At 33.9% G+C, this 11,228-nt stretch overlaps 2 protein-coding genes across 9 annotated transcripts; both read left to right on the top strand.

The window, feature by feature from the left end:
• Positions 1 to 968: 968 nt before the first annotated feature.
• On the top strand, positions 969 to 4,190 carry LOC125212891 (protein PHOSPHATE STARVATION RESPONSE 1-like). 2 transcript variants are annotated; one of them, XM_048113179.2, is made up of 8 exons: positions 969 to 1,126; positions 2,066 to 2,507; positions 2,678 to 2,807; positions 2,915 to 2,991; positions 3,067 to 3,106; positions 3,247 to 3,289; positions 3,358 to 3,427; positions 3,758 to 4,190. In XM_048113179.2, exons 2-8 carry the CDS (start codon positions 2,106 to 2,108, stop codon positions 4,001 to 4,003), a joined length of 1,008 nt encoding a protein of 335 aa, XP_047969136.2. In that variant the 5' UTR covers positions 969 to 1,126; positions 2,066 to 2,105; the 3' UTR covers positions 4,004 to 4,190. The 2 variants fall into 2 exon arrangements, with proteins under 2 accessions (XP_047969136.2, XP_047969135.2); XM_048113178.2 differs by having other exon boundaries at positions 2,675 to 2,807.
• A 3,771-nt stretch (positions 4,191 to 7,961) lies between these two features.
• LOC125210263 (protein IQ-DOMAIN 3-like) lies at positions 7,962 to 10,964 on the top strand. 7 transcript variants are annotated; one of them, XM_048109825.2, is made up of 6 exons: positions 7,962 to 8,174; positions 9,096 to 9,172; positions 9,253 to 9,561; positions 9,646 to 9,873; positions 10,029 to 10,148; positions 10,236 to 10,964. In XM_048109825.2, exons 2-6 carry the CDS (start codon positions 9,098 to 9,100, stop codon positions 10,803 to 10,805), a joined length of 1,302 nt encoding a protein of 433 aa, XP_047965782.2. In that variant the 5' UTR covers positions 7,962 to 8,174; positions 9,096 to 9,097; the 3' UTR covers positions 10,806 to 10,964. The 7 variants fall into 7 exon arrangements, with proteins under 7 accessions (XP_047965782.2, XP_088923004.1, XP_088923005.1 ...); XM_089066878.1 differs by having other exon boundaries at positions 9,092 to 9,172; XM_089066879.1 differs by having other exon boundaries at positions 7,962 to 8,190.
• The last annotated feature ends 264 nt before the right edge of the window (positions 10,965 to 11,228 follow it).

Raw genomic sequence — 11,228 nt, 5'->3', positions numbered from 1 at the left:
GAATATCTCTTTCATAGTATTTATTTTATATGGAATCTAAAGAAACTTTCTGTATAATTTAATGTTTCCATTGTTTATATATCTAGTTAGAAACATGACTATATGTATTTTCCACTTGTCAAATCTCTATTAGTATGGTATACCAAATAGGATTGACACCTTGGTGAGGATTAACCACTAAATTTTTACTCCAAGGGAAGAGGTAAATGGAAAAGTAAAGTCATATAACTATCATATTTACCTTTTTCTATAAAAAATCATTCTCCAAAGGATAAGGTATTTGAGAACGTATTATACATTTTTCTATTTTGAAGAGGTATCTGGTAAAATCTTATAACTACCATATTTGCGTCTTTTCATGAAAAATAATTTTCCAAGAGAGAAGGTATTACACTTTATGCATTTTAAGGCATTTTGTACTATTATTTTATTTATAAAAAAATAATTTACCTTTTTTATATATTTCCTCCATCCCACAAAGATTGTCCCACTTTGACCGGGTACGGATTTTAAGAAATGTAATGAAAAGTGAGTTGAAAAAGTTAATGGAATGTGGGTCCTAATTTTATATATTAGTTTTATAATAAAATATGAGTAGCAATGAGTTAGTGGAATATGGGGTTCACTACCAAAAATGGTAAAAAGTGAAATGGGACAAACTTTGTGAGACGGAGGGAGTACATTTTTCTTTTGGAATGTGTTATTTTTTGAAAGGATATATTTCACTTTTTGATAAAGTAAATAGAAGATTTACCTCTTTCATTTCCTTGGAGATGCTCTGATGAATAAATCATGTAATCTAGCCACTTTTCCAGCCGTAGATTTAAAAGTCAATGAGAAAAAAGTCATCGCAAATCAACGGCCCAGATGACGACAAGATTAACACAGAGTTTCCCCACGCTAACACTCATCAACAACTCATTTCATGCAAGTAAATTTGATTGTGTGTGCAAACTGTCTGTCTGTCTTATTTTTAAAAGAAAGAGCATACCCAATCATTATATACGTGCATCTAGCTACAATTGGAAAGTCAGCTACTCGAAAACAACATCTTCAAACTCAACGTTGGATTATATCGCTACATTATTGATTCCATCGGATTCTCCCACCTCTCGAATTCCAAAAGGTTCGTTTCTTATATTTCAAGCTCCGTTTTTTCAACTCACGTTATATTCTATATCATCTCCTTTCTTTGCACGCGTTGATTCTATTTCCTGCTCTTGATTTTCTTGAATTGAATTGTGTTCTGAGAAATTTACTTGTTTTTTTTTTGTTCCCCTCTTCTGCTATTGAATGTAAATTTAGTTTAATTAGTTGTGTTAACAGATGCTTCTGAACTAACATTGAAATGGAATTATCAAAATTATTTCCTTTAAACCAATGTATCTTCATTGCTGTGGGGTAAAATTAGCTAATATTTCATTATCAAATTGTTGAATTTATGGTAGAAATTTTCCCCTAATACGAAATTGGTGCAATGAAATTTGATGGTTTTAGGTCTACATCGATTTATTTGGTTGATTTTTGATGATAAAATACTTGATAAAATTGGTGTAGTTATAGTTTATAGTATTAGAAATAGGTCACTCACCCCTTAAAAGGTCTTATAAGGGGGAGAGTTATCTGTACTTATATATATCATCACTAAGTCGATGTGGGACAAGAATTTAGAGAATTTAACATACAGGTGACGACTGTCATGGATAAAGTAGTTCCTTGTATGTTTCAATTAGGGTGGTAATTTTTAGCTGTTTTACTCGTTTTGTCAATTTGTTTTAGCTCTAAATCGTGCCTGAATATCTTACTAAGTTCTTGAATTCTTATCTGATTCAAGTTTTGCTAGTTTTATAGCATTGAAAGTGTTTCTAAATTGATTGAATAGATAGATATACATCACGTAGAGACAGAGACTCTCCCCTTCTTATGTTACCTAATGAGTTATATCTCTCGAAGAAGAAAATTGATTCCTTTTATTTTTTTGTTTCAAATTGGGAGTCAATCAAATGAGTACATGAAGGATTTGTATGGAATTGATAATTGTGGCTTCGTTCTCCTCTTTTTGTAGGTATCTTCCGGTTCTTTCCTGTTCTTGAATAAAGCTGAGGATGGCCCCTGCATCATTTAACAAGTTTCCGCAGTTACCAGATTCGCCTCGAGTTTTTTCTTCCAGTGCATCAATAAGTTCGACAATGTATTCGTTGTCGCCAAAATACGGAGATTCTTTTATGGCAAACCAACATCCTTACTCACATCTAGAAGGCTATGCCAATGGGAACCATGATGTTTTGTGGAATGAGATTGAGAACTTTCTCGATACTCCCCTAAAAGTCCCCAACCAGGACAGCCAGATCAAGACATCTAGAGATCCGGTGGTGATAGAAGACCGTGCTAGGAAAACTAATTGGCAGGAATGGGCCAACCAATTGATTAAACTTAATGATGGGACACTCGATTCAGACTGGGGTGATCTTCTCCTTCCTGGCAATCTTCCCGAATCTGAGCTAAACGTTTGTTTTTCTATACCATTTCCCATAATAGTTATATGGTGTTTGATGCTTTCGGACGTTAACTTAAAAATAGTCTCGATTTTCTTTATATTTGGTGTTCTATGTCTAGTTGTCTCCTTGTTTTTCTTCTATTTTCACAATTTATTACTTTTCTCTTTTCTATTCAGCAGCTGCAGCCTCGTCCGGTACCAAATGTAAATTATTGTCCAGCAATAGGCTCGAGCAAAGCACGAATGCGTTGGACTCCAGAACTTCATGAAGCTTTTGTGGAAGCGGTGAATAAGCTCGGTGGTGGCGACAGTGAGTATCTGCTTTTTACTAACTTCCAATTATTGATATGTAGATGGTACTCCTATATAACAGATAAATTCCCAAAAAAAAAAAAAAAAAAAAAACTTGTATTTCAGGAGCTACGCCAAAGGGTGTTTTGAAGATCATGAATGTCAAAGGACTGACGATATATAACGTGAAAAGCCATTTACAGGTATGAGAAGATGCTTTTTCTTTTGAGATTCTGGTTTTTTGTGATTCTTCTATTTACTATGCTGTGGAATTTCAGAAATACAGAACTGCCAGATATAAGCCAGACTCACCAGAAGGTAGATAGAAACCGATTGATTCTCGTGCATCTTGGCAACATTTTCACTTCTATAGCATTTTATGCGCTTTCTCCGATTATGATATTCGCGTTTATTATCTGATTGTAAATAATCGATTGTATTATGCTCTTCATTGGCAGGAACTCCAGAAAAGAAGTTAAAAACTGCAAGCGACTTGAAAGCGTGCGTCTCTATCTCTTTCTACTCTTGCAACTAAAGGTCGATTTCTCAGATTTAACTTTTGATGGCAGAACAATGGGGATAACTGAAGCTCTCCGACTGCAGATGGAAGTACAGAAGCAGCTACACGATCAACTTGAGGTACGTTTAAAATTCTTATCACTGCCTAGAAAGTCCACGAAATTTTCCTGCTTTAATCAGTCTGATTCTGATCAGCTTATTGTCCCTTAATATAGTGATTCTCAACCAACAAACACATCCTAGTATCTTCAAATCAAAATTCAGTACTAATAGTTCGATATGTTTTCCTAGTTGCATTATCAATCCATTTCTTCTTTCCAAAGACTTGGATATAGGTTTAATGAATAACTTGGATTAGTCATCTTTGGGTGAAAAAATAGGATACTAACTTTATAAAAGTGACCGGATTTCTTGGGTAAGGTACTGTAATGTCGAACCGTGTCTTTTCAGATTCAAAGAAATCTGCAGATACGTATCGAAGAGCAAGGGAAGCGTCTCCAAGAAATGTTCGAGCAGCAGAGAAAGCTGGAGGAAGTAAAAGGGAAAACCCCATCCTTGAAGATGGATACACCTCGAACGCCAGCTAAAAATTCACAGCCTTGCCTTGGCAACGACAAGCCAGAATCATCACAAAGCAGCTCTCGTGCTCCCTGCAATCCTCCCCCGGGCACACTTGGATCGCTTCAAGAGTCATGACATATACTCCTCTGAAAAATGATGCTGATTGGGGAATCCCGATTCTGATGCCATCTAGAATGGCATAAAAATTTGTTTTTAAATAACCATAATCTATATTTATTTGTAGATATTTAGCCTTTCCCTGATATTCATTGTATTTTTAATGACAGTATCCTTCATAAAGTGCTCATGTGTTTTAACGAAACTATTTGTGCATGGTAAAATCATGAATTCTTCTAGTTTGTACAAAAAATGATGCTTTGTGATACGTACTCTTAAAACTCTTTTTTTTTTTTACTTGAGTATACTAAAAATAACCTTCATAGTTCATCCTGATGGTTTGAATTCTTGCTATGAAAATTTGGAAATTATAGTATGAATATAGTCAATTCATATGAGATTTTTCGAACCTAAGTCTTGTATACTGGTTTGGTAACCCAGATTACCAAACTATGTAATTGAATTCACTAAATTTATACAAGCACACCATACTACTTGGTACGTATGGTATGAATTAAACTGACCCAAGTTATCCCATCAATTCAACGGAGCTTTAAAAGCAAACACATAGAAAACAACAATACAATTTTAAAAAATGGTACATATAATTGATGCAATTTTTGGCATGCAATTTAATACATTGATGTTTACATGTTAGGTGGAAAGATAATAATGTAATAGAGAGAAAGAGAGAATAAAGTGTTTTGCCAAAAAAAATAATTCAACTATCTTGAGACGATCCGAAAATAAATACAACTCAATTACCTTGGGACGGAAGAGTACTAAATATTAAACATTCACCAATTCCTATAAAATAATGATATTATTCTTGAAAATAAAATAAAATTTGTAAAATTCTTTTGTTTTTTATGATAAATTCAACCAGAAGTAATATATTGATTACTACTAACTTTTTATCTGAAATAATGCTCCTTTAACCTTTTGCCGGTTTATCAAGTTTATACCCTTTCAACATAGTAGTATGTATTTAAAATGCTAACGTGTGTTTTCAAAACTTTTGATCACACGTAGAAGAAATCAATGTCATAAAAGGTATAGAAAATGCATCCAATTCTATATAGTATTCGATTTTTGAGTAAACTCATTAAAAGTCAACATTATATTAAAGTAGCGTGATGGAAAGTAGTGCGTTAACTTTTGGTACTAGCTCAACTCTTCGGGCCAATTACGTAAAAAGTCGATTTTTCAGTTGTATGAAAAGCCACCTGAAAACATTGTATAAAAATTAACAAGGTTTCACGTGAAATAAAATAGATTATAATTAAATTTAGGGAAATTGGTCTTTAAAACCATGAACATTGCCTAAAATTTGGTATTTTCCATGAATTTTGAAATTGGTATATAATATCACAAACTTTGCATTTTGTTTGGTATTTCCCACGGCATGTTTATTACTATATTTGACTAACTTACAAGGCTTTTATCATACTTGACACAATTAAATCAACGTGATTTTCAACATGACTTTTTATGCTACATGTTATGAACTTAAAAAGTGGTTTCAAATATTATAAAACATATCACGGTTGCCTATGTTAAATAAGATTTTGATGAAAATATCTTATTTGAGTGAGTTCGGGAAATACCAAACAAAATGTAAAGTTCGTGATATTATATACCAATTTCAAAGTTCATGGGAAATATCAAATGTTAGGCAAAGTTCATGGTTTTAGAGACCAATTTCCCTTAAATTTATTATCACTTATTTCTGTAATCAGCAAAAGCAAAGTTCAAGAATTCAAGTATTTAGTTAACTATTATTACTTCATCGTTCTTACTTTTTACTCATGTTTTAAAATCATGTAACAATGTATATTAATGTTATCATTTTCGCAAAATTGTCAACGAATTTGCTATATGATTTTTGTAAATTGTGTGACAAGGTAAAATAAGTCGTTACACGCTTCTAAGGGTATTTTAGGAAGGAACTATTATTTTCACATTATTATCCTCGTAGCTATATTTTCCTTTTATTAGTACATTGACTAGGAATGTGATCAAATGCAAACTCTAAATACTGTACAAACTCTAAATTATGATCTGAACCGTTAGAAAATGTCAACAGATGACAAAATAACATCAATAGAAAATATCAACACAATATCAACGGTTGACACCATATTGACATTGCATTGATATTGTGTTATATCAAAATCATGAAATTTTATACTGTTGTATTAACACTATGTTAAAAAGTTTGGAATTTGTACCATATATAAGTTTGCATTTTATCACTATTAATATAGAGTATATCTTTTGCTATTACAGAAAATAAATAATTTACCGTACAAGTTAAATAAACACCCTCAAAATTAATCTTTGACCCTCCTAGGAATGGGTCCACCTCCACCTCTCCTACCAAAGGTCCAAAGTCATAATTTCCAAATAAACATATATACGAATCACAATAAGCCAAATAGATTAAAAGAAGAATAAAAGAACTAATTTATTCCAATGTGAATTAAACTTTGTTTGAATGATAAGAGTATTTTGTTCTAGATTTATTCCAACAATTGACACATCTACACGCAAGTATTAATTACTTCAATAAACAAAAACAATTCAAATATGTCAAAGTCAAAACAACATTAACATCAAAGTTCTAAATTCTAAATTCTAAATTCTAAATTTTGATGTGATGCTGATAATGATATTAGCCGACTTTGAAAATCACCCAAACAACAAAATTTACTTTTGTCTTTCTAACGTTAGAAAGAAAAATAACGTGATACCCACTATCCCGTGATACCCACTATCCCTAAAGTGCTAAAATCACTTGTTATTTCTCTTTGGATTTCTTTGGCTAACAAGGAATTTTCTTTAGTTTGGCAGTAGTATTTTGTTATCCTGCTACAAATATTTTATTTGGTAGGGTAATTAAATTAAAGTTGCATTTTAACTTATTGTGATAGCGGATGCCTTAAAAGAGCTGTTTTTTTTTAAAAAAAATAATTATACTTTCAGATTAATGATGGGTAAAAGTAACACCACTGAAGACAAAAAAATGTGGAAAAGATTGTGCTGACACTATAATTGCCTATTTACAATTTAAGAATAGTCTTTCTGACATACTCTTGTGAACTAAAGATTCCGATTGTAAATGATTAATGTACAAGTTCGAAAAAAATTAAAATTGTATGTACCATGTCACTGACTTGGTCAAATGCTTTTCCCAAGTGTTCACATGCTAGTTTTGTCCTGCTATATTCTTCAGTGTCTACCTAAAACAAAAGTCTAAAATGTATTACCTCCGTTCTATAGTAGCGGAGACGTTTTGACACGCGATTTGAAAAAATTATGTTGAATAAGTTGAGTATAGAAAGAATAAAGTAGGAAATAAAAAATAAAGAGAGATGAAGAAAAAATAAAGTAAGTGAGAGTAAGTATGTTAGACTTTTACTAAAAAAGAAATAACTCCACTATTATGGAACATACCAAAATGACATAATAACTCTAAATATGCCTTCCAAGACATTTCTTTTTCTGACCTGTTTTACAAAAATGATGATAAAATCAAGTAAGAGGGACAATCTTCTATATTATTCTCTCTTTTACTTATTTTTATCTTCACTTTAACCATTTATCGTTATTTTTTTAAGATATGTGCGAAAAATTAAACGTCTCGTTTAAGCTAAAACTGATGGAGTATTACTTATATGTGTCGATGACTACCAAAATTCTTGTCGAACAAGTAACTGAATTCACAGTAAACGATTTTACAAACCCCAAAACCTGGAAAACAGAAGTGGTGGTTTGTTAGTTTTCAAGTACTAGTTCGAAAATTTATTAAACTGACCATCTCATTATTTAAAACAAAATATTTCCAAGTCAGAATTAGATGAGGACCCACAGACATCCCACGTGGCGACTTGCTATTAGCTACGCACCCAGGCAAATACCCAAACTAACCCTGTCCGTTACATTTTCTCAAAACGTGTTTCATCACTTCCTTAATTATCAGATTAAGATTTCATTCTCTCTTCTCTATTAAACACTCTCTAAACAAACATTTCCGCTTACATATGATATGATATGACAGCTTTGAAGCCACCTTGGTGACAGATTCACTGCTTGTTTGTCGATATATCAGTAGCACAAGTCGGAGAAGAGGAGATTCATTATACACGATTTGCCTTTGAAATTCACAACACCAGATTTTTCAATAACGGTTTGTTCATTCCCATGTATTTTTAATTCCTATTTTCAGTTTTATTTATGTTTCTGCTATCCCTTCGATTCATGCTGGAGGTCTCAAACTTTTTTACTATTGAAACGATAAAAAAAATTGGAGAGACTTCCGATTAGACAGTTTCGCACTGAGTAGTGGAGCTCAAATTGGAGGGTTTAGGTTGTTTTATTTTGATTTCTGGTAAATTTCTTGTTTGGATGTTAATGGAATGAATACCTCTTGTTTGATTTTTTCTTCCCTTTGTTTTGGTAATTTCAAGACATATTATCCTATTTTAGGGTGATTTCCTGTGGGAATGTCCGTTTTGTTGAATGTGAACAGCAAAGTTTGATTATTTGTAAAAAGACCCTTTAATTAAATTGTGTGGGACTCAATAGTTAGGTATGTTCAGCACAGATTTGTTCATTGTTTTTTAAACTAGTTGTTTGTGAATATTGATATTTATATGTGGCTCAATAGTTAGGTATATTCTGTTCATACTACATTGGACTGTCACTTTTAATTATGATTATAAATTAAAATAAAAAATAATACTAGTACTTATCATGATGTAGGATTAGAATAAAAATCATTTCACATATAGTCAAATAATGAACTAAATTTTGAAATATAATACCAGGTGCCTGAGCAGTTGCATGCCTTTTAATGACCTGATTTTTATGCCTCCATGAAGTTGGAGTTATGAAGGCAAAAAATTTAACTACATGACTTAATTCTTTTATATAGACATTTATCTGATTAACTTTTATTTCTTGGACATTGTATTATACTTGCAATTATAATTATTTGTATGCTATTCCAAAAATTATAGGAGTAATAGATCATGATATGTAGTATTAATTTTATACTACTATTAGTTTATATGTGATTAAAAGTGGCAGTCCAATATGTTTCAGTCAGGAATGGGAAGGAAAATGGGATGGCTTCATACAGTAAAGAAAGTAATGAGCTGTGGATCAGGGCAGAGTAGCAGAAAGGTAGCAAACTTATTTCAAAATTTCACCTTTTTGGGGGTGTGGAAGTGAGATGTTTTCACTAGTTTTGTTTGTGTAATCAGAAGAATCGAAAATCTGGAGATTGGGGGAAAGAAGTGTTGTATTTGGATTTGTACAATGCAGAAAACACAGCAGTGGTTCCTGCTTCTCAATCTCCGGTGGAGGAGGTGAAGCTAACGGAAGCCGAGAATGAACAGAGTAGGCATGCTTATTCTGTTGCTCTTGCCACTGCTGCGGCTGCTGAGGCCGCTGTTGCTGCTGCTCACGCTGCTGCTGAGGTTGTCCGGCTCACATCTGCACCCCGTGGCTCGGGTAAAACCAGTGATGAGATAGCTGCTATCAAGATTCAGTCAGCTTTCCGTTGCCTTTTGGTATGATTGATTGTCTCAACTTAGTAACAATGTCTGAAAAATAGATATTTTCATCTAAAGTCATAACCTTTTCTTTGATTTTAGGCTAGGAGAGAATTGAAGGCGTTGAGAGGTCGCGCGAGGCTGAAGTCATTGATAGAGGGGCAAGCAGTGAAGCGCCAAGCAACGAGCACCTTAAAATATACGCAAATGCTGGGGCGTATGCAGTCAGAGGTTCGAGCAAGGAGAGCCAGAAAGTCTGAGGAGAACTTGTCCATTCAGCATCAGATCCAGCAAAAACACGAAGGCGAGGTTCAGAAGTGGAGAGCATCGGTAAAGTGAAACCGCCCTCAGTTATCTCTCTCATTGCATCTTTTCATTTTTCATATGATCCATGATTCTCTTTATGGCTGTTTCTTGCTAATCACTTTTTCATGAGCAAGAAATATATATAATGTGCTTCATAGAGTTATGTATTTGGAATATAGATTGGGGAGGATTGGGATGATAGCATGCTGTCGAAAGAGCAGATCGAAGCCAGGTTACACCACCGGCAAGAAGCTGCGATAAGAAGGGAGCGCGCTTTAGCTTATGCGTATACTCATCAGGTAATCCACGCGATCTTGTCAATACAATTAGAATTAATCACAAAGAAGTAGTGTTTCTTACACTGATATGGATTGAATTGTGTGTAGCAGCAAACATGGAGGGCCTCTTTAAACAGTGCTAACCAAACATTCATGGATCCGAGTAATCCTCATTGGGGTTGGAGTTGGTTAGAGCGATGGATGGCTACTCGTCCACACGAAAATGGGAATGCAACGAGTAAAGAACTGAACAGTGACCATAAACAAAGCCGGCCTCCCAGCAGGCAGTCGCCCTCTACTCCCAAGTCGAAAATCACACCATCTTCTAAGATTAGGCCAAGGGAAACTAATGGCACAGATGATGAGTTGAAAAGCAACAGAAGTGCTCAGTCGTATAGATATCGGAGGCACAGCATTGCTGGCTCGTCCGTGAGGGATGATGATAGCATAACAAGCTCACAAGCCACGGTTCGTGGCTACATGGCTTCAACAGAGTCGACAAGAGCTAAGTCGCGGATGGCTAGCCCGGTCCAAGGGGAGAGAGGCCGGACGCCTGATAAGGTAGCCGGCGGCTCTGCAAAGAAACGGTTGTCCTTCTCCCCGGCCGGACCGAGGAGGCATTCGGGCCCACCGAGGGTTGATATTAGCCCTATGAAGGACATTACTACAGTCTCATAGTGGCTATAGTAAATTGCTTGCTAATTTGTGTTTTTTTCATCTCATTGTTTTAATAGAGTGAGAAGTGTGTGTCAAGGTTCTGCAAAAGATGTTTGCATTGGTAAAATGTTGGTGTGATTGAAGTTTATGTCAATAGTTGAAAGTAACCTTTTTTTTTCATATGACAAAGTCTCTGTTTTGCTCTGTATATATGAATTTGAATCATGATTATATTTTTTTTCATGAATAACTAGATTGCATTAGCGCATTGTAGATAAATTATGGAGTGGTATTTTAAATGCTAGTATGATTTTTCTTAACAAATAAAAAAAGTTATAGGCTGCATATGAGACGACACAAACATGTAATTATACGTATAAATCTTGTTTGAAGTAAAAAAAAAAAAAAAAAAAATTCTCCCAAACATGTAATTTTGAGAAAAAA

The sequence above is a fragment of the Salvia hispanica genome, chromosome 3 (assembly GCF_029641045.1).
Source record: "Salvia hispanica isolate PSC_SH4W2 chromosome 3, Shi_PSC_v1, whole genome shotgun sequence".
Classification (NCBI taxonomy): domain Eukaryota; kingdom Viridiplantae; phylum Streptophyta; class Magnoliopsida; order Lamiales; family Lamiaceae; genus Salvia; species Salvia hispanica.
Note: the sequence above shows the minus strand (reverse complement) of the source record. Positions and strands in the feature narration are given on the sequence as shown.

Coding starts and splice junctions, on each gene's coding strand:
- LOC125212891 (XM_048113178.2), top strand. CDS start 2,106: ATGGCCCCTGCATCATTTAACAAGTTTCCGCAGTTACCAGATTCGCCT. Junction 2,808..2,914: donor TAAGCTCGGTGGTGGCGACA/GTGAGTATCTGC, acceptor CTTGTATTTCAG/GAGCTACGCCAAAGGGTGTT. Junction 3,107..3,246: donor TAAGCCAGACTCACCAGAAG/GTAGATAGAAAC, acceptor CTTCATTGGCAG/GAACTCCAGAAAAGAAGTTA.
- LOC125210263 (XM_089066874.1), top strand. CDS start 9,083: ATGTTTCAGTCAGGAATGGGAAGGAAAATGGGATGGCTTCATACAGTA. Junction 9,562..9,645: donor CAGCTTTCCGTTGCCTTTTG/GTATGATTGATT, acceptor CTTTGATTTTAG/GCTAGGAGAGAATTGAAGGC. Junction 9,874..10,028: donor TTCAGAAGTGGAGAGCATCG/GTAAAGTGAAAC, acceptor TTTGGAATATAG/ATTGGGGAGGATTGGGATGA.